General features: G+C 34.2%; 1 protein-coding gene across 12 annotated transcripts in view; it reads left to right on the top strand.

Moving 5' to 3' along the window:
* The window catches only part of SCLT1 (sodium channel and clathrin linker 1), a 168,631-nt gene that overhangs the window by 18,606 nt on the left and 130,791 nt on the right, over positions 1–19,234 (top strand). For 11 of the 12 annotated variants that reach the window (XR_004313715.1, XR_004313714.1, XR_004313717.1 and 8 more), the window contains 4 exons: positions 1,512–1,570; positions 2,337–2,409; positions 6,690–6,745; positions 18,627–18,762. Coding sequence is in view for 6 of the 12 variants with exons in the window: in XM_032463381.1 (XP_032319272.1) it covers positions 1,512–1,570; positions 2,337–2,409; positions 6,690–6,745; positions 18,627–18,762 (324 nt within the window). In the remaining 6 variants the exon portion in view is untranslated. The remainder of the gene's footprint in view (positions 1–1,511; positions 1,571–2,336; positions 2,410–6,689; positions 6,746–18,626; positions 18,763–19,234) is intronic. The other variant, XM_032463394.1, reaches the window with a different exon arrangement.

Here is a 19,234-nt window from a genome sequence, read left to right as displayed (position 1 = left end):
TTGTTGTATTTTTCATTTATCTGATTTTTAAAAAACTTACAGTAAAAGCTGCACTGAACATTCTTGTACATCTCCTTGTGTTTGAATGTTTCACCATACTTTATACTAGATACTTCATATTTGATCATGTTAAAAATGACCCTAGCCTTTTAACTTTGCTGTGGTATCTTTTGCTGTATAGAACTGTTAAATTTGGATATTGTAAAATATATTAGTCTTTCTGTTTATAGCTATTAACTGCTGATGTCTTACAGTTAGAAAATGTATTTTGAGTGAGATAATGCCAGGCAATGCTTGGAATATTGAACAAAACAGACAAAATTTTCTGCATTTTTGGAGCTTAAGAAAGCTTTCTCTATTTCAAGGTTAATAATACATTTTGTTTCAATAGTTGTTAAGTATTTTTTAAAACATTTGAATCTTTAATCTAACTGTAATTTATTTTTCCATTTGGTATGTGCTGGAATCTACTTTTATTTTTTTGCCCAACACTAGTATTGAAAAGCAGTACTTTGTCCATCAGTTATAATTTCACTTCTTTTGTATACAACATTCCATAAGTACTTGTGTCTATTTCTGAATTTTCTATAATGTTGTTTCTGTGTTTGTACTATATTGTTTTAATTACTTTAGTATTACAGTTTGTTGTTTTTTTTTTTTTTTTTTTTTGACCAGATGATCTTGGCTATTCTTGCACATTTATTCATGCATGGGAACTTTAATATCTGTTTAAGATCAGGTTTCATAAATTATTCCATTGGCTTTTTTTTTTTTTGAATTACATTGCACTTGCAGTGAATTTTAAAGAATCGATGTACTTATAATATTGACTGTTCCACACATGGATATGATATAGTTCCCTTTTTTTAAGTCCTTCAATAAAGTTAATTTTTCAGTAAAGTTATTACAACATTTAAAAATTTTATTTTTAAGTACTGCCGTATAGTAGGGAATACGATATTTTTCCTATTACATTTTGTTTAATGCTGGTATTTGGGAAAGCAGCTGTTTCTTTTTGCTGATCTTCTATCTGGTGACTTGGTGCATTGTTATTGGTCTGAATAATTGGTAGATTATGTATAGTGTTTTCTAGGTAAATGGTCAAATTGTCTGTAAATGAGGTTAGTATTGTATCTTCCTTTTCAACCTTTAGCTCTCCTAGCACCATCCACCCAACAGATTCCATTGACGAACCTTTAGTGTTACGTTGAATTTTCTCAGTAATAGTGAGCAGCCTTGTATTACTGAATTTAATGCAGTACTTCTGATGTTTCCTATTTCTAGTTTACCAAGAGTTTTTTATTATGTATAAGTGTTAAAAATTACCAAATACATTTTTTAAAGCATCAGTTAAGATGATTATTTTTTTCTCTTTCTCTCTTTTGAAAGTGCAATAATAGATTTTTTAAGGCTATAAAATTTTTAATTATATTTAATTTTAAACTACTGTCAGTTTTGGTTAGAGTGGTGAATGAAAACAAAGTTTTAAGATGCAGTATTTTCTGTTATAGAAAGCTGTCTTCAAAAGAGATGGAGATGACACATTGGAAAACTCAATCGTTGATCAAAGGTGACGTTGAGTTACCAGAAAAATAGTATTTTCTTAATTTTGTCCTCCTGTATATATATATTTTTTATTGAAGTATAGTCAGTTTACAAAGTTGTGTCAATTTCTAGTCTTTTGTTGTTGTTGTTGTTGTTGTTGCTTTAAGAAGCAGAACTTCATTTGGGGGGGTAATTAGGTTTATTTAGTTATTTATTTTTGGGTGGCAGTACTGGGGATTGAACTCAGGACCTTGTGTTTGCTAAGCATGCACTCTACCACTGAGCTATACCTCCCCCCGCCAATTATGTTTAATTATTGTTAAAATAATCCTTTTAGTGTTATTAATGTTTATTTTATGGTCTGGTGTAATTAGGTTTAAGTGATCTGTCATTGAATTGACAAAGGAAAAAAAGCTAGTATTATAGTCTGTAAGAGTGGTTCTCAGCTGGGTGATTTTTGCCTCCCTTCCCCTTCCAGTTACTTGACAATGTCTGGAAACATTTTTGCTTAGTCACAGCTGTGGGAGGTAAGGGTGCTGCTGACTTCTAATGGGTAGAGTCCAGGAATGCTGCTAAACATTCTGCAGTGCACAAGTCAGCCCCTATAACAGAAAATTATTCAGCCTAAAATACTGAGCTAAGGTTGAGAACCTCTGGTTTAAGAAAAAGGCAAAGTATTGATTGCTTTGGATAAAATTAGAATAAAAGTTCTGATGTTTAATTTATTTCATGTTACATATTTATTAAACTAAACAGAATATGTATCTTTTAACTTTGTAATTTTTCTTTAGCTTTTTAGCTCCTCTTATTACTGAGTATGATAAGCGTCTGGAAGAGCTAAATGGGCAGCTGAAATATTATCAGGTATGAAATCATCGTTATCAATCTTTTTATAATATTTTCTTATAAAAAAAGAAAAATAGACTCCCTTTCTTTTCAAAAACATTGATGAGGAAGAAAAGATTTACCTGTAACTAACTAATCAGTTCTTGACTCTCTGTGAGCGTAAGAGTGTGTGCGTGTTTGTCTGTTTGCATGTATGTTTTCAAGATTGTCTTTGGTTTTGTCTTTTGATCCATTGTTTCCTTGCTCTTGGTATCTGGTAGGAGCATCTCTTATCTCATTATTATTTGCTTACATCTTGATTTTTACCCCAGAAAGACCCCAAACCATCTCACATCCTTTTAGATCTCTCTTTCTCTCCCCTCATTTTACTTATATTTCCCATTATTTGGAGAATATATTTTTTTCCCTCAATTTCAGATATCTGTCTATCAGATTTTAGATGCTTTGATGTACTTCTGATATAGACTTAAGCTGTGGCAGCTTTTTGCTGAAATCCTCTTTAGAGGATTTTAGAATTGAAGGAAGTGAAGAAACCAAGAAAGCTGTCTATATAGACAGGTTGTCATTCTGAATCTCAAAATTTCTAAGATGGGATACATGGAGAACCAGAATCATAATACAGCATTGTTCAGGATAAAATCTGAGTTTCAATGAGCTACATTTTTAGAGTATACATGATATTTATAATGTTTCTTTGATTTGAAAATGTTTTTTACATTTTCCTCCTAAACTTTGATCTTTCTGATTATTGGATAATCATACAACAGAAACATTTCTTATGTCTCAAGCTAAACCCACCAGGAGGTGATGACCACTCTTTCCTAGAGTTTGAATATACTCATCATTGTTTTTGGCTCAGATACCCTGGATCAAGTCAGTTGTGACAAAGGTACCAGGGTTGACTTAATTTAATGCAAATGGAAGAAAGTATAACAACATGATATAAAAACAACCCCTTAAGACTGATTTCCTTAGAATGGGGCTGTGGATATGATAGACGCTAAGAATTTTATTTGCTCCCTTACTTTCTTTTCTCTTCATACATGGACAGAAAGAAAGAAATCTACTCTGTGCTTTGGATGACTGAATAAATGCCAGGGCTTATTGGAACAAGATTATTAGATCTGGTTTAACAATCTATATATAAATTACTGGATAGATATGTAGCTTTACTGAAAGAACATATAATGCTTACAGCTTCTAAAAATAGATGTAAGTTCTTCTGTTACATTTGAAATTATTTATATTATCATTTCCAAGGTTAATCTTCTAATAAATTTATTTATAAAGTGATCCTTTAGACCTAGATTTCAAAAACAAGCCTTTCTTTTAAGTTGCAGCTTCTGTTTTGTCATAATTGTCTTCTCCTAGTCTTTACTGTTTGCTTTTTAGCCTGTGGTCATTTAAGTTTGAGCCAACCATAGTAATTTCTTTTTCTAATTGCCAAAGAGCAACAGAAAGCACTCTTTTGCACAAATGGCATTTTGCTTTTATTTTTAGGACTAGTGAGTCTAAAGTTTCTGCTGAATTCATTCTCTCGAAATTGTTATGACTTGTGGTTTACTATAAAATGGAATAGCTGGTTATCTTAAAATTAAACTACTTTAAATTTTTAATTTTTTGTAATCTCTCTGATTTGTTTCTCTCTTAAATCAGCGATTTTACTAAGGTGTTTAACTTCATTTTTCTATTTGGCATCCTCCATCTAAGAGTGATTACTGAATTAATTACAAGAGAGAAGAAACTGTAGTAGAAAGCCCAGAGGGCTATGATAAGAGTAGTTGCTACTTTTACAGAGAGAAAAGATGTTGACAGCTACTTCTAAGAACAGTTACTCACATAGATCTTATTGGTTAGAAGTAGTGTTTATGATTTATCTTACTGACTGAATCAAAAAATAGTATATCTTGAAAACAAGTATCACTATAATTCTCTATATGAAAGATTTTCTTCCAGAAAATACAAATAATAGGGGAAAATTTGGTGATACGGAACATACTGCTGAAATTTTGTTTCCTTCCAACTATTAATTATTTTGAAATATTTTACAGTATAGAATCTTTAGTGTGACTGTAATGATCCAACTTTTTTTAAACATTTTTTATCGATTTATAATCATTTTACAATGTGTCAAATTCCAATGTTCAGCACAATTTTTCAGTTATACATGAACATATATATATTCGTTGTCACATTTTTTTTCTCTGTGAGCTACCATAAGATTTTGTGTATATTTCCCTGTGCTATACAGTATAATCTTGTTTATCTATTCTACAATTTTGAAATCCTGTCTATCTCTTCCCACCCTCCGCCCCCTTGGCAACCACAAGTTTGTATCCTATGTCTATGAGTCTATTTCTGTTTTGTATTTATGCTTTGTTTTTTGTTGTTTTTGTTTTTGTTTTTGTTTTTGTTTTTTAGATTCCACATATGAGCGATCCCATATGGTATTTTTCTTTCTCTTTCTGGCTTACTTCACTTAGAATGACATTCTCCAGGAGCATCCATGTTGCTGCAAATGGCATTATGTTGTCGGTTTTTATGGCTGAGTAGTATTCCATTGTATAAATATACCACATCTTCTTTATCCAGTCACCTGTTGATGGACATTTAGGCTGTTTCCATGTTTTGGCTATTGTGAATAGTGCTGCTATGAACATTGGGGTGCAGGTGTCATCCTGAAGTAGGGTTCCTTCTGGATATAAGCCCAGGAGTGGGATTCCTGGGTCATATGGTAAGTCTATTCCTAGTCTTTTGAGGAATCTCCACACTGTTTTCCATAGTGGCTGCACCAAACTGCATTCCCACCAGCAGTGTAGGAGTGTTCCCCTTTCTCCACAGCCTCTCCCGCATTTGTCATTTGTGGATTTTTGAATGACGGCCATTCTGACTGGTGTGAGGTGATACCTCATCGTAGTTTTGATTTGCATTTCTCTGGTAATTAGTGATATTGAGCATTTTTTAATGTGCCTTTTGTTGTAATGTAATGTATATGTAATGATCCAACTTTAATCCTAGTTTATGCATGTCTCCTACATAATTATTTGAATAATATATATTTTTCAAGATGCATTAATATTTTTGCAACTTTTGAAGATCATTATTTTTAAAATTACAAAATGGAGGTCATTGCTACAGTGAAATCCAAGCCTCTTAGTTATCATGGCATTCAAGACCTGCCACCTGCCTTTCCAGTTTTTTCTCTCATTGCATCACTCCATGTATGGTCAGTTCTCAGTTATCTGGCAGTGAATTTATTCATTTTTAGTTTAATTGTGATCCAGACGCCGCAGGGGCCTGGGAAAGGTTCACCTTTCAAGGCAGCTTTGTATGTAATTGGCTATTACTGATTTCCTAGACCAAGCTGCCTTGAGCTTCTCTTGAAGCATTGCATGTTTCACCCTTCCCTTACCAGGTTCACTCTAGGCTTGTCTCTTCTCCTATAACCTAGAGTACCCAATCAAGACTAATGGATATATCATGCATTGGTTGCAGTTTTGTTTTAAGTATGATTTTACATGCCCTCCTTTCTGATCTCCATCTGCTCATTTACTTTTATTGAGAATTCACTATATGCCTTGTTATCTAATGTTTTTTTCTTCATTTTCTCCCCACTTGAAATGCCCTTCCTTTAATCTTGAAATCTAAAATCCCTTTATCCCCTCAAAGAAAATTAATCGTACCTTCATCTCATTTCCTTTACAGTGTGTATTTTATTCTTACTTATATTTCAGTTAGTGACTTTTTATCATCTTTCCTACTAAAATTTGTGTTAGCAACCACGTTGGCAGCCTTGTATAGTGCAGAGAGTTTTGACAATTAATAAAAGGTGATCAGAGACTGAATGAATTACTGCTAAGGAAGATCTCTATTTTCTCTTTTCACTATAAACATTTTACTTTTTGAAATAAAAGCACTTAGATGGGCTTCACCTAAGATCGATTAATTAAGATATACATTCAAAGTCTAGATATCATCTGGTATTTGTTATGGTGACATACTGAGGAATATCTTTCATCTGTTTTCCTATAAACATCTAGAAATCATAGGAATTATTTATAAATATTTTGTAAATTTTATATAAAATACTTTTATATTCTATTCCAAGTGTTTTATCATGTTCTGCATATCATGAAAATACCTATATTTAATATTGCTTGTTAGAAGTGAAGAATAATTATTTCTTATCTGTAGACTAGAGTCATATCTGGTTACTTGCAGATGGATGGACTACTTAATCCATTTCAGATCTAATTATGTGGAAAATGTTTTCCTACAACGATATTTTATTCTTTCAGAAACAGACAGGTGAAATGAAACTACAGCTTGAAAATGTCATCAAGGAAAATGAAAGGTAGGTCAATTAACTATTATTTTCTTCTTTTCTTAGGTGGCTTTTATTATTTTTATCTGATATATTATTCATGTAGTATACTGGTCATGAGTGTGGAGTCTTGGACTGATTTCCTGTTTCACTCCTAGCTCCATTACTTAGAAGACCTTGGACAAGTTATTTAACCTCTTTGTGCTTTAGTTTCCTCATCTATAAATTGGAGATAATAACAATCTATTATTAGATTGGAATAAAGTAAAATAGGGATACCTAATAAACACTTTATAAATATTAGCAATCATTAATAGTATAGTATATAACATATATGTATGTTAGGAAACATACTGATAGAACAAAAATCTGTCAACCCACTATCCAGTTAAGAGCTAAAATGTTACCAATACTGGTGCACCTATCCATGTTTTCCTTCCCCATCTCATCCCTCTCCTTCCCTCTGCCATAGGTTAATACGATTTTGAATTTTATTTTTTAAAAGCAAGGGAATTATAAAAATTTTTATAGGTACGTTTTTTCCTAATGATATATTATTTAGTTTTGCATTTTTTTAAAGTATCTAAAATGGTGTTGTTTAGTCTTCTGAGACTTTTATTTCACTCAATACCATGCACAATTACAAGAGTTTAAAGGGATGAAATTGCTGAGTCATATGTTCTGTGAATACTCAATTTTGCAATTAATGCCAACTTAATTTTCAAAGTGGCTGTACCAGTTTACATACCACCGGTGATATTTATGAGTTCTTTTTGATTCAGATGTTTTATCAGCACTTGCTCTTATCAGATTTCTTAGTTTTTGTTATTTTGAGTCCTAGGTGGTATTTCATCGTGGTTTTAATTTACATTTTCCTGAATACCTGTATGATTAACCATTTTTCATGTATTTATTTACCCATATGGCTTTCTGACAAAGTGCTTGTTAATTTCTTTTTCCAATTTTCTATTTGTTTATCTTTTCCTTAATAAATTGTCAAAGTACTTTATGTAATCTGAATATTTGTTGGTGTACCAATCAATGTAAGCAGTAATCATTGTACAAATTTCAAATAAGAAGGAATTTAGTCAATTACAGTTGAGTACTATGTAGTAAGATCGTTGGTTTTAGGGTCATACCTTAGATGAGATTCTGAGGTCAGGAGTTAATGCTGCTGCCACCATCTCTGTAGCTACCACTACAGCATCATTTCCATGAATCTGGACACTTGACACTGGAAAGCGGGGTGTGGGGTACTGACTGTAAGAGGCACTCTTGTCTACCATCTGTTGTACCAATAGAAAAATGTTCTCAGCTCACTTCTGCCTTCCATATCCCCCTCAAGTACTTCTTACTGGTGCAACTTTAATCCCATCTACAATTTCATCTGCAAGGACATGTGGGAAACATAGTTTTAGACTTTAGCCACTATGATAGAGGCTGGGATATGGAAAGGGATGGGAATGAAGAATGAGTGCCAATGGCCCATTCAATGTGCTAGACAATAGTTATGTTTCAGATGTCTATTCTCAGGTTGTGAAATATTTGGTAAACAGAATTTTTTTTTTTTAATTTTAAGGTAGTTGAATATAACAATCTTTTGTCTTACAGTTGTTGGTCTTTGTGTCTCTAACAAATCCTCCCTCAGCTTGGGGTCAGAAAGATCTTCCCTTATATTTTCTTCTAAAAAATGTTTAAAGTTTTATTCTATCCCAAGTTTAACTTTCAAAGCTCATACAACTGGGCTGAACCCTGATATATCTTTTGTTGTTGACTTGTATAACTAAACCAAAAAATGAAATACATGTTTTTTAGTTTTAATTTCATTTAAAGCATAGGCTCTTTTAAAGTTTGGCATTTCTTATTTGCATTCTTATATGCAAGTCTCTTAATTGTATTTTCAGTTTTTCTCATTTATTTGTGTTTTTTGCCATGAGAAACTTTTTCTGACTCTAACGTTTTATGATATACTCTTCTTTCGCAAGATAATCATTAAACAAGTTATCATCTTTGTAGTGAAGAATATTACTAAGATTTTTGAATCACCAATGTATGTAGATTAAGTTTGTATTTTGTATTGGGCATAAATGCCCGATGATTGAGCTAATGATTTAGTTGTTTCCTATATTTGACTCCATACTCTTCCTTTTATGTCCAGGTCTTTTGCATCCAGTCTTGTAAAAATCTGCTATTTAATAGTAATGTGGTTATTTCTCATGAATGTACTTATTCTTAGTGCAATAGGGAAGTGAGAAAAAATGGATTCTGAGCTTATTAAAAGGCACTTTTAGTAACTTGAAATGTCAGATTTTAAAGTGAACTCTGTCATTAGGGCGACATCCTGCTTTTAATTATGTATTGCAGTTAAGGATTGCAAAGTCAAAAGAGTATCATTTTTAATAAATGTAGTAAATATGTATACATGGTCAGGTTTAAATAATGGAAGTTAGCAATAGCATAATTACATAATAGTATGCAATTCCACATTATTAGGTTTTAAACATTTTAATACATTTGAAGAATCAGGACATACTGAACAAGAGACAGCACAGAATTGCAAACTGTAAGATTAGACACCCCTTCCCTAAATACTTCAGATACCAAAACAAATAAAAATAAACTACTTTAGGGAGTTCTTGTTTGACATGACAATGCAGGACTATAAAAATGACCCTGCAAGGTATGTCCAAGATGATGGGATAGGGAGACCCTGAACTCACCTCCTCCCATGAGCACACCAAAATGACAACTATTTACAGAGCAACTATCAATGAGAATGACTTGAAGACTAGCAGAAAAGATTTTCCACAACTAAAGATGAAGAAACTGAAACAAGACAGGAAGGAGGGGGCAGAAATACAGTGTAGTCAAGACCCACATCCTGAGGTAGGTGACCCACAAATGGGTCACAGAAGTTCTCCCTAAGAAGCAAGTGGTCCAAGCCCCACATCAGTCTTCCCAGTTTGTGGTCCTGCAGTGGGAAGGCAAGGCCTCTGAACTTGTAACTTGAAGACAATCCAAACAAATGGAAAGATATATGATCATAGATTGAATTAATATCAAGAACAAATGAAATCCCTTTCAAAATACCAGTGGCATTTTTCACAGAACTAGAACAAATAATTTTAAAATTTGTATGGAAACACAAAAGACCCCAGATAGTCAAAACAATTTTGAGAAAGAAGAACAGCTGGAGGTATCATACACCCTGATTTTAAACTATACTACAAAGCTACAGTCACCAAAACAGTATGGTACTGGCACAAAAACAGATACACAGATCAATGGAACAGGATAGATGGCTCAGAAATAAACCGTACTCATGTGGTCAGTTAATCTGCAACAGTGGCGGAAAGAACATATGATGGAAAAGAGAGCATTTTCAATAAATGGTTCTGGGAAAACTGGATAGCTGTATGCAAAAGAATCAAATGGAATTATTTTCTACTTTTTCACACCATATTCAAAAATATTAAAGAGTTAAATGTACCTGAAAGCCCAAAACTGGAAAAAAACATAGGTGGTAAGCTCTTTGACATTAGTCTTAGCAATATTTTTTTGTATCAGTCTCTTTAGGCAAGGGAAACAAAAGCAAAAATAAACAAATGGGACTCCATCAAACTTAAAAGCTTTTGAACAGCAAATCTATCAACAAAAATGGAAAGGCAGTCTACTGAATGAAAAGATGTTTGCAAATGATATATCTGATAAGGGATTATATCCAAAATATACAAAGAAATCAGCTCAACATCAAATACACAACTGTTTTTAAAAAAGGGCAGAGAAGCTGAAGACATTTTTCCAAAGAGGGCTTATAGATGGCCAACAGACACATAAAGAGATGATCAGCATCCCTAATTATCAGGGAAATGCAAATCACAACCACTTGAGATACACCTCACACCTGTCAGAATGGCTATTACTCTAAGTGACAAATAACAATTGTTGGCTAGGGTGTGGAGAAAAGAGAAAGAGAGCACTTGTACATTGTTGTCAGAAGTGTAAATTGGTACATCCACTATGGGAAACAGTATGAAGATTCCTTAAAAAATTAAGAATTAATCTACCACATCATTGAAGAATACGAAACTACTAACTGCAAAAGGTATATGTACTCCTGTGTTCATTGTAGCATTATTTACAATAGCCAAGATATGGAATCAGCCTGTGTCCACTGATAGGTGAATGGAAAAAGATGTGTTATATATGTAGACACAGATCTATCTATATCTGTTTACACACGCACACAATGAAATATTACTCAGCTATTAAAAAAAGAATGAAAACTAGCCATGGACAGACCTAGGGGGTATTATGCAAAGTGAAATAAGTCAGAGAAAGATAAATACCATACGATTTCACTTATATGTGCAATCTTAAAAATGAAGCATATAAACATAACAGTGGAAACAGAGCTATAGAAACAGTGAACAAACAAGTGGTTTTCAGAGGGGGTTTGTAGAGGTTGAGGGATAAGTGAAGTGCAGGAGTATATTAAGAGGCAGACTTACAGTCATAAAATAAGTCATAGGGATGTACTGTACAACATAGGAAATATAGACAATAAAATAGTGTAATAACATTGGTGACAATGGTAACTAGACTTACTGTGGTGATCATTTTGTAATGTATAAAAACATTGAATCACTGTGTTGTACACCTAAAACTGATAGAACATTGTGAGTCAATTATACTTCAGCTTTTTTTTTTTTACAGCTATGGAAAATACTTTTAAAAAATTTTTTTTAACATTTTTTAATTGAGTTATAGTCATTTTACAATGTTGTGTCAAATTCCAGTGTAGAGCACAATTTTTTAGTTATACATGAACATACATATATTCATTGCCACATTATTTTTCACTGTGAGCTACCACAAGATCTTGTGTATATTTCCCTGTGCTATACAATATAATCTTGCTTATCTATTCTGCATATGCCTGTCAATATCTACAAATTTTGAACTCCCAGTCTGTCCCTTCCCACCCTCCTACCCCTTGGCAACCTCAAGTTTGTATTCTGTGTGTATGAGTCTGTTTCTGTTCTGTATTTGTGTTCTTTTTTTAGATTCCACATATGAGCGATCTCATGTGTTATTTTTTCTTTCTCTTTCTGGCTTACTTCACTTAGAATGACATTCTCAAGCGACATCCATGTTGCTGCAAATGGCGTTATGTTGTCTTTTTATGGCTAAACAGTACTCCATTGTGTAAATATACCACCACTTCTTTATCCAGTTGTCTGTTGATGGACATTTAGGCTGTTTCCATGTCTTGGCTATTGTAAATAGTGCTGCTATGAACATTGGGGTGCAAGTGTCTTTTTGAAGTAGGGTTCCTTCTGGATATATGCCCAGGAGCAGGATCCCTGGGTCATATGGTAATTCTATTCCTAGTCTTTTGAGGAATCTCCATACTGTTCTTCACAGTGGCTGCACCAAAGTACATTCCCACCAGCAGAGTAGGAGGGTTCCCTTTTTCCACAGCCTCTCCAGCATTTGTAATTTGTGGACTTTTGAATGATGGCCATTCTGACTGGTGTGAGGTAATACCTCATCGTAGTTTTGATTTGCATTTCTCTGGTAATTAGTGATATTGAGCATTTTTTCATGTGCCTATTGATCATTTGTGTTTCTTCCTTGGAGAATTGCTTGTTGAGGTCTTCTGCCCATTTTTGGATTGGGTTGTTTGTTTTTTTCTTATTAAGTCGTATGAGCTGCTTATGTATTGTGAAGATCAAGCCTTTGTCGGTTTCATTGTTTGCAAAAATTTTCTCCCATTCCGTAGGTTGTTGCTTTGTTTTGCTTATGGTTTCCTTTGCTGTGCAGAAGGTTGTAAGTTTCATTAGGTCCCATTTGTTTATTCTTGCTTTTATTTCTATTGCTTGGGTAGACTGCCCTAGGAGAACATTTTTGAGATGTATATGAGATAATGTTTTGCCTGTATTTTCTTCTAGGAGGTTTATTGAATCTTGTCTTATGTTTAAGTCTTTGATCCATTTTGAGTTTATTTTTGTGTATGGTGTAAGGGAGTGTTCTAGCTTCATTAATTTACATACTGCTCTCCAGTTTTCCCAACACCATTTGTTGAAGAGACTGTCTTTTTTTTTTTTTAACATTTTTTTTTTATTGAGTAATAGTCATTTTACAATGTTGTGTCAAATTCCAGTGTGGAGCACAATTTTCAGTTATACATGAACATACATATATTCATTGTCACATTTTGTTTTTCACTGTGAGCTACCACAAGATCTTGTATATATTTCCCTGTGCTATATACAATATAATCTTGTTTATCTGTTCTAAATTTTAAAATCCCAGTCTGTCCCTTCCCACCCCGCTACCCCTGGGCAACCACAAGTTTGTATTCTATGTCTGTGAGTCTGTTTTCTGTTTTGTATTTATGTTCTTTTTTTTTTTTTTTTTTTTTTTTTTTTAAGATTTCACATATGAGTGATCTCCTATGGTATTTTTCTTTCTCTTTCTGGCCTACTTCACTTAGAATGACGGGGAACATCCATGTTGCTGCAAGTGGCGTTATGTTGTTGGGTTTTGTGGCTGAATATATTCCATTGTGTAAATATACCACCACTTCTTTATCCAGTTGTCTGTTGATGGACATTTAGGCTGTTTCCATGTCTTGGCTATTGTAAATAGTGCTGCTATGAACATTGGGGTGCAAGTGTCTTTTTGAAGTAGGGTTCCTTCTGGATATATGCCCAAGAGGGGGATCCCTGGGCCATATGGTAATTCTATTCCTAGTCTTTCGAGGAATCTCCATACTGTTTTCCACAATGGCTTTCCTTGCTTCCCTCTCCCACTCTTAATGATTTAGATGTCTTCTTTTACAATTTTGTGTTTATTCTATTTGTAATTCATGGTAGTTATCACTTTTCCAGTTAGAAGTTTCTCATTTTGTAACATCCTGCTTCTTTTCTATTTAGAGTAGACCTATCAGTATTTCTTTTAGCATGGGTTTCGTGTTGCTAAACTCTTAGTTTTTGCTTGTCTGTGAAGTTCTTTATCTCTCCTTCTATTCTAAAGGATAGCCTTGCTGGATAGAGTATCCTAGGCTGCACCTTTTTTTCACTCAGGACTTTGAATGTATCTTGCCACCCCCTTCTGGCCTGTAGTGTTTGTGTAGAGAAATCAGCTGAGAGCCTTATGGGGGTTCCCTTGTAACTCACTCTTTGTTTTTCTCTTGCTGCCTTTAGGATCATTTCTTTATCCTTGACGCTGACCATCTTGATTATGATATGTCTTGGTGTGTTTCTGTTTGGGTTCTTCCTGTTTGGGACCCTATGAGCCTCCTATACTTGGATATCTGATTCCTTCTTTAGGTTTGGGAAGTCTTCAGTCATGATTTCTTCAAAGACCTTTTCAATCCCCTTTGTTCTTTCTTCCCCTTCTGGAACCCCTATTATGCATAGATTGGCACGCTTTATATTATCCCATAGATCCCTTATATTGTTTTCATTTTTTTTTATTTGTTTTCCTCTTAGCTGTTTTGATTGGGTGCTTTCTGTTGTCCTGTCTTCTAGGTCACTTATTCGTTCCTCTGCATTATCTAGCCTGCTTTGTACAGCCTTTAGTTCAGCTCTCATCTCAGCAAATGAGTTTACTAATTCTACTTGGTTCTTCTTTATAAATTCTATTTCATTTTTGACATTTTATATCTCTAAACACTATTTCTTTTATTTCTTTCAGTACTTTGATTACTCCTTTTTTGAAATCTTGATCTAGTAGGTCATCAATGTCTATTTCCTTGATCATGCTTTCAAGGGATTTCTCTTGATCTCTTAATTGGGAGTAGTTCCTCTGCTTCTTCATATTGCTCATATCTCTGTGGCAATGGTGGGCAGGTGGGTCATTCCCCCTACCGATGTCGCAATCAGATGCTGTGTTCAGGTGAGGCAGGTGGGCAGATCACGCCCCCTCCCAGCACCGTGGTCAGGTGCTGCGTTCCTGCCAGGATGGCGGGTCGCTGCTCGCCCTCTGCCTGCGCCAGTTGCTCTGCTTCTCTGTGCAGTTGCCCGCTCCACCTCGGGTCGGCGCTCCGTAGGCGGGCTAGGAAAGACTCAGAACAGCCCTGCCCCTGCTCCGTGACAAATCTCAGCTCCTTGTTTGTCTTGGCAGTGTGAGTTCTCTGAGGTGCCAGGGCAGAAAGATCTTACCTACTTTGGGCTGTAAACAAGTCTCAGTCCTGCCTAGGAGGTTGTGGAGCCCCCGGGTGCAGAGTCAGGGCTTGGCCCCGGCTCCGACCCCGACCAGGTGCTGCGCACAGGAGGATATGGCAGCTGTGTCTGCGCCCTGCCTCTCTTCTCGCGAGAAGCACCAGTAATGGCACCGTGGTCTGAGGAGACAAAGGCTACAGCGCCTCTCCCCCCAGGGCACACCAGATGTGTTGCTTTGCTTTTTTCTCAATTTATGGGGGACCGAGGTTGTTCTGCTCCGTATCCCCTCCCAGCCATGGCGCACAGCACCCTGCGGTCCCCCAGGGCTTCCTCAGTGCAGCCGCCCCAGTCCTCCACCAGCTCGGGCAGCCTGTCCTGGCCCCCAGCTGCCAGCTCACATCTCGGGCTGGGTGTCACAGGGACCCTCTGTGCCTGTTTAACTTAGTTCTGTCGGACAAGGGGTGCTCTGGGCAGATCTGAACCTCGGAGGCTACCCCTCCGTCCCGCTGACCTCTCCGTTGGAGGAGGGAGACCCAGTGAATGAGCACTAGTCCTCCTTTGCCGCTCCCTCCCTGCAGGACCGGTCCCGCACTGTTTTGCTTTTTCTTCTTTCTTTTTTCCTTTTGTCCTACCAGATTTTTGGCGTCTTTGTCTTTCGAAGAGGGCAGTGTTCTATAGGAGTTTGGCAGGTGCTCTGGTTGGCTGAGTGGGTCCGTAGATGTGAGTTTTGGTAAATTTGTGGGAGAGGTGAGCTACAAGCATCCTACTCCTCCATCTTGCTTCTCTCCCTGAAGAGACTGTCTTTATTCCATTGTATATTCTTGCCTCCTTTTTCAAAGATTAGTTGACCAAAAGTTAGTGGGTTCATTTCTGGGCTCTCTATTCTGTTCCGTTGGTCCATATGTCTGTTTTTGTATCAATACCATGCTGTCTTGATTACCGTAGCTCTATAGTATTGTCTGAAGTCTGGGAGAGTTATTCCTCCAGCCTCTTTCTTTTTTTCAGTAATGCTTTGACAATTCTGGGTCTTTTGTGGTTCCATATAAATTTGATCATGATTTGTTCTAGTTCTGTGAAACATGTCCTGGGTAATTATACTTCAGTTTTTAAAAAGTGACCTTGCAAGCCAAAATCTTGGGAGTGATGTTTATAGTCAATGGCTTAAAATTATTGTTTGGGACCTTCAAAACATTTTTCCAAAATACTAAAAACTGTCTTACTTTTGATTAAAACTTTACTGTTTGTTATAAATGATAAGTTTTTTTTGTTACAAAGAAAGGAAATATCTTAATTCTTAACTTTGTAATTTTAAATAGGTGTACTAAATAAATATAATTTTACTATTATATAGTTTCATTTCATTGTTAGTTAAAAAGTATTAGCGGACAGCTAAATTGATTAAGATGGAAATATTTGTATGGTGGGAAAGAAGGAATATTATGCCATCCTTAAAATATCTACAGAAAACTTTATAATATGGGAGAATGCTTTTGTTTCAGTAATACACTTTAAAAAGCAGATTATAATAGCAATGTGTCCACTTTTAATGGAGAGTAAAAACTCTGCTAGAAAATACATTACAGCATTATTAATGGTTTTTCTCTGAGATTTGGTATGTCTTTTTTGTTAAACTCTTGTTATATTTATGTATTGATAATTTTTATCTTATGCAAATGTCATTTTATATCAGAGAGTAAGTACTTCTAATACTATAAGATATTTAAAAGTAAGAACCTTATGTTACTGATACTTCTAAGTACTTAAAAAAATTTTCGTTACAGAATAATTAGCAGTTGTCCTTTTTTTAGGGAGTAATGAAGTTTCTTGTTTTTGATGAGGTATTTGTCTTATGAGCTTCATTGTATTTGATGAACTTTGTTTTCAATAAATATATTTTTAAAATTAAGATTGGATTTTTCTAGTTTCAAAGAAGATTTTTTCCTTTGGTAGATAATTCTGTTTAAATTATTTTAGAGAGATGGATGTAACTCTGGAAAATTTTTATCTTGAGATGTGTTTATAATAATATTTTCTGCTTATAATATAAATTGTTTTCAAATTTTTCTAATGTTATGAAATGTTTTTCCTTCTAGGTTCATATAATTTTGATATAAAAATCTAATTAGTCTTTTAAGTTGAACCTTTTTATGCTTTTTTAAAAATTTTAAAGCATGAAATATAATTTAATGTAAGATTAAAGTTGAATTTAAGGTTTCATAGTTATGATCAAGCTTATTAAGAATGTGCTGGAAAAGAAAGCCTCTAGTCTTGACTTCATAACCATGAATAATTTTAGTCAGCTCTAGCTGAACTAGTTAGATGTCAGATGCGTTTAGTCAGCATCTAACTTGAACTAGTTAGATGTCAGATGCGTTTTGTGAAGCACAGTGAAGAAAATAACAAACAATACTACAAGGTTTAAAATTCCATTTCCTGCTTAATAAAGCTAAACAAGCAATTCTCCAAGGAAGGCATACAAATGATCAATAGGCACATGAAAAAATGCTCAATATCAGTAATTATCAGAGAAATGCAAATCAAAACTACAATGAGGTATCACCTCACACCAGTCAGAATGGTCATCATTCAAAACTCCACAAATGATAAATGCTGGAGAGGCTGTGGAGAAAATGGAATCCTTCTACACTGTTGGTAGGAATACAGTTTGGTGCAGCCATTGTGGAAAACAGTATGGAAATTCCTCAAAAAACTAATAATAGACTTACCATATGACCCAGCAATCCCACTTCTATGCATATATCCACAGGGAACCCTACTTTAGAAAGACATCTGCACCCCAGTGTTCATAGCACTATTGACAATAGCCAAGACATGGAAACAATCTATATATCCATTGACAGATGACTGGATAAAGAAGATGTGGTATATTTATACAATGGAATACTACTCAGCCATAAAAAATGATAAAATAATGCTATTTGCAGCAACATGGAAGAATGTCATTCTAAGTGAAATAAGCCAGAAAGAGAAAGAAAAATACCATATGATATCACTCATATGTGGTATCTAAAAAAAAAAAAAAAAAAGACAGATGAACTTAATATATAAAACAGAAACAGACTTTCAGACATAGAATACAGACTTGTGGTTGCAGGGCAGAGAGGGGTTGGAAGGGATAAACTGGGAGTTCGAGATTTGCAGATACTGACTGTTATATATAAAATAGATAAACAAGATTATACTGTATAGCACAGGGAAATATATTCAATATCTTGTAGTAGCTTATGGTGGAAAAGAATATGAAAATTAATATATGTATATTCATGTATGGTTGAAGAATTGTACCATACACCAGAAATTGACAACATTGTAAATTGTTTATACCTCAGTAAAAAAAAAGAAAAATCCCATTTCCATTTAAGTAACTAGATGAAATTACTATCATATTTAAATTTTTTCTGAATGAGTTATTTCATCCACTAAAAAGGTATAATTTCTGAATTTTACTTCGTTGAAAAATTAAAATCTTCCTAGGACAAACTGAATTATGTATGCTTGAATTAATTATGACCAATTTAAATCATTCAAAATTGTGATATAATATTTTTTCTTACAGCACATTATTTAATGGTGATTAAACACTGTAAATTTTGAGGTTGACTTAACGATGATTTTTGTGTAAAGAATGATTAGACCCCACTGTTTATTTATTTAACCTTGAAACAGTAATTCCTGTTACTAAAATTAGATTATTTTTGTGTTAACTGTTTGTTCCAAAGGTTGCACAGTGAATTAAAAGATGCCGTTGAAAAGCAAGTGGATGCCCTTCCCTTTGGCACAGAGATGGGGAATGAGATATATACAGATGATGAAACAGTCAGGAATCTTCAAGAACAACTGCAACTGGCCAATCAAGTGAGTGATTATATATATATTGAATTATATCTTGAATAAACAGTTTCTTAAAATCTGTGTTAATCATTATTTATTAATGATAATAACAGAATATCAAAGTTGTTAATGGAATAATTTTCTGTAATTTGCAAAATAGTTGACAGATAACAAAACTTTTGCACTATGTACTCTCAGTGTTATAAATGTAGTTGCCATATATATATTTTAATTGAGTTGCAAAGCTAGCTTTTGGCATAATTTTTTGTGTTATAGAGTATTTTAATGCCAAAGAAAATTTTTAAAGAAAATAATTAATTATCCACTTGCCTAAATTTACATTTTTTATTTTTTGTGTTTTCTTCTGATAGTGTGTTTTCTTCAATTTTCAAAGATTTTAGAATTATAATTTTCTAAAGTTATACTTCTTTTAGAATTAGACTTTTTCTCTTTTTTTCTTCCTCACAGTAATTGAAATATTTGTAAGCTATGTTGT

The sequence above is a fragment of the Camelus ferus genome, chromosome 2 (assembly GCF_009834535.1).
Source record: "Camelus ferus isolate YT-003-E chromosome 2, BCGSAC_Cfer_1.0, whole genome shotgun sequence".
Classification (NCBI taxonomy): domain Eukaryota; kingdom Metazoa; phylum Chordata; class Mammalia; order Artiodactyla; family Camelidae; genus Camelus; species Camelus ferus.
Note: the sequence above shows the minus strand (reverse complement) of the source record. Positions and strands in the feature narration are given on the sequence as shown.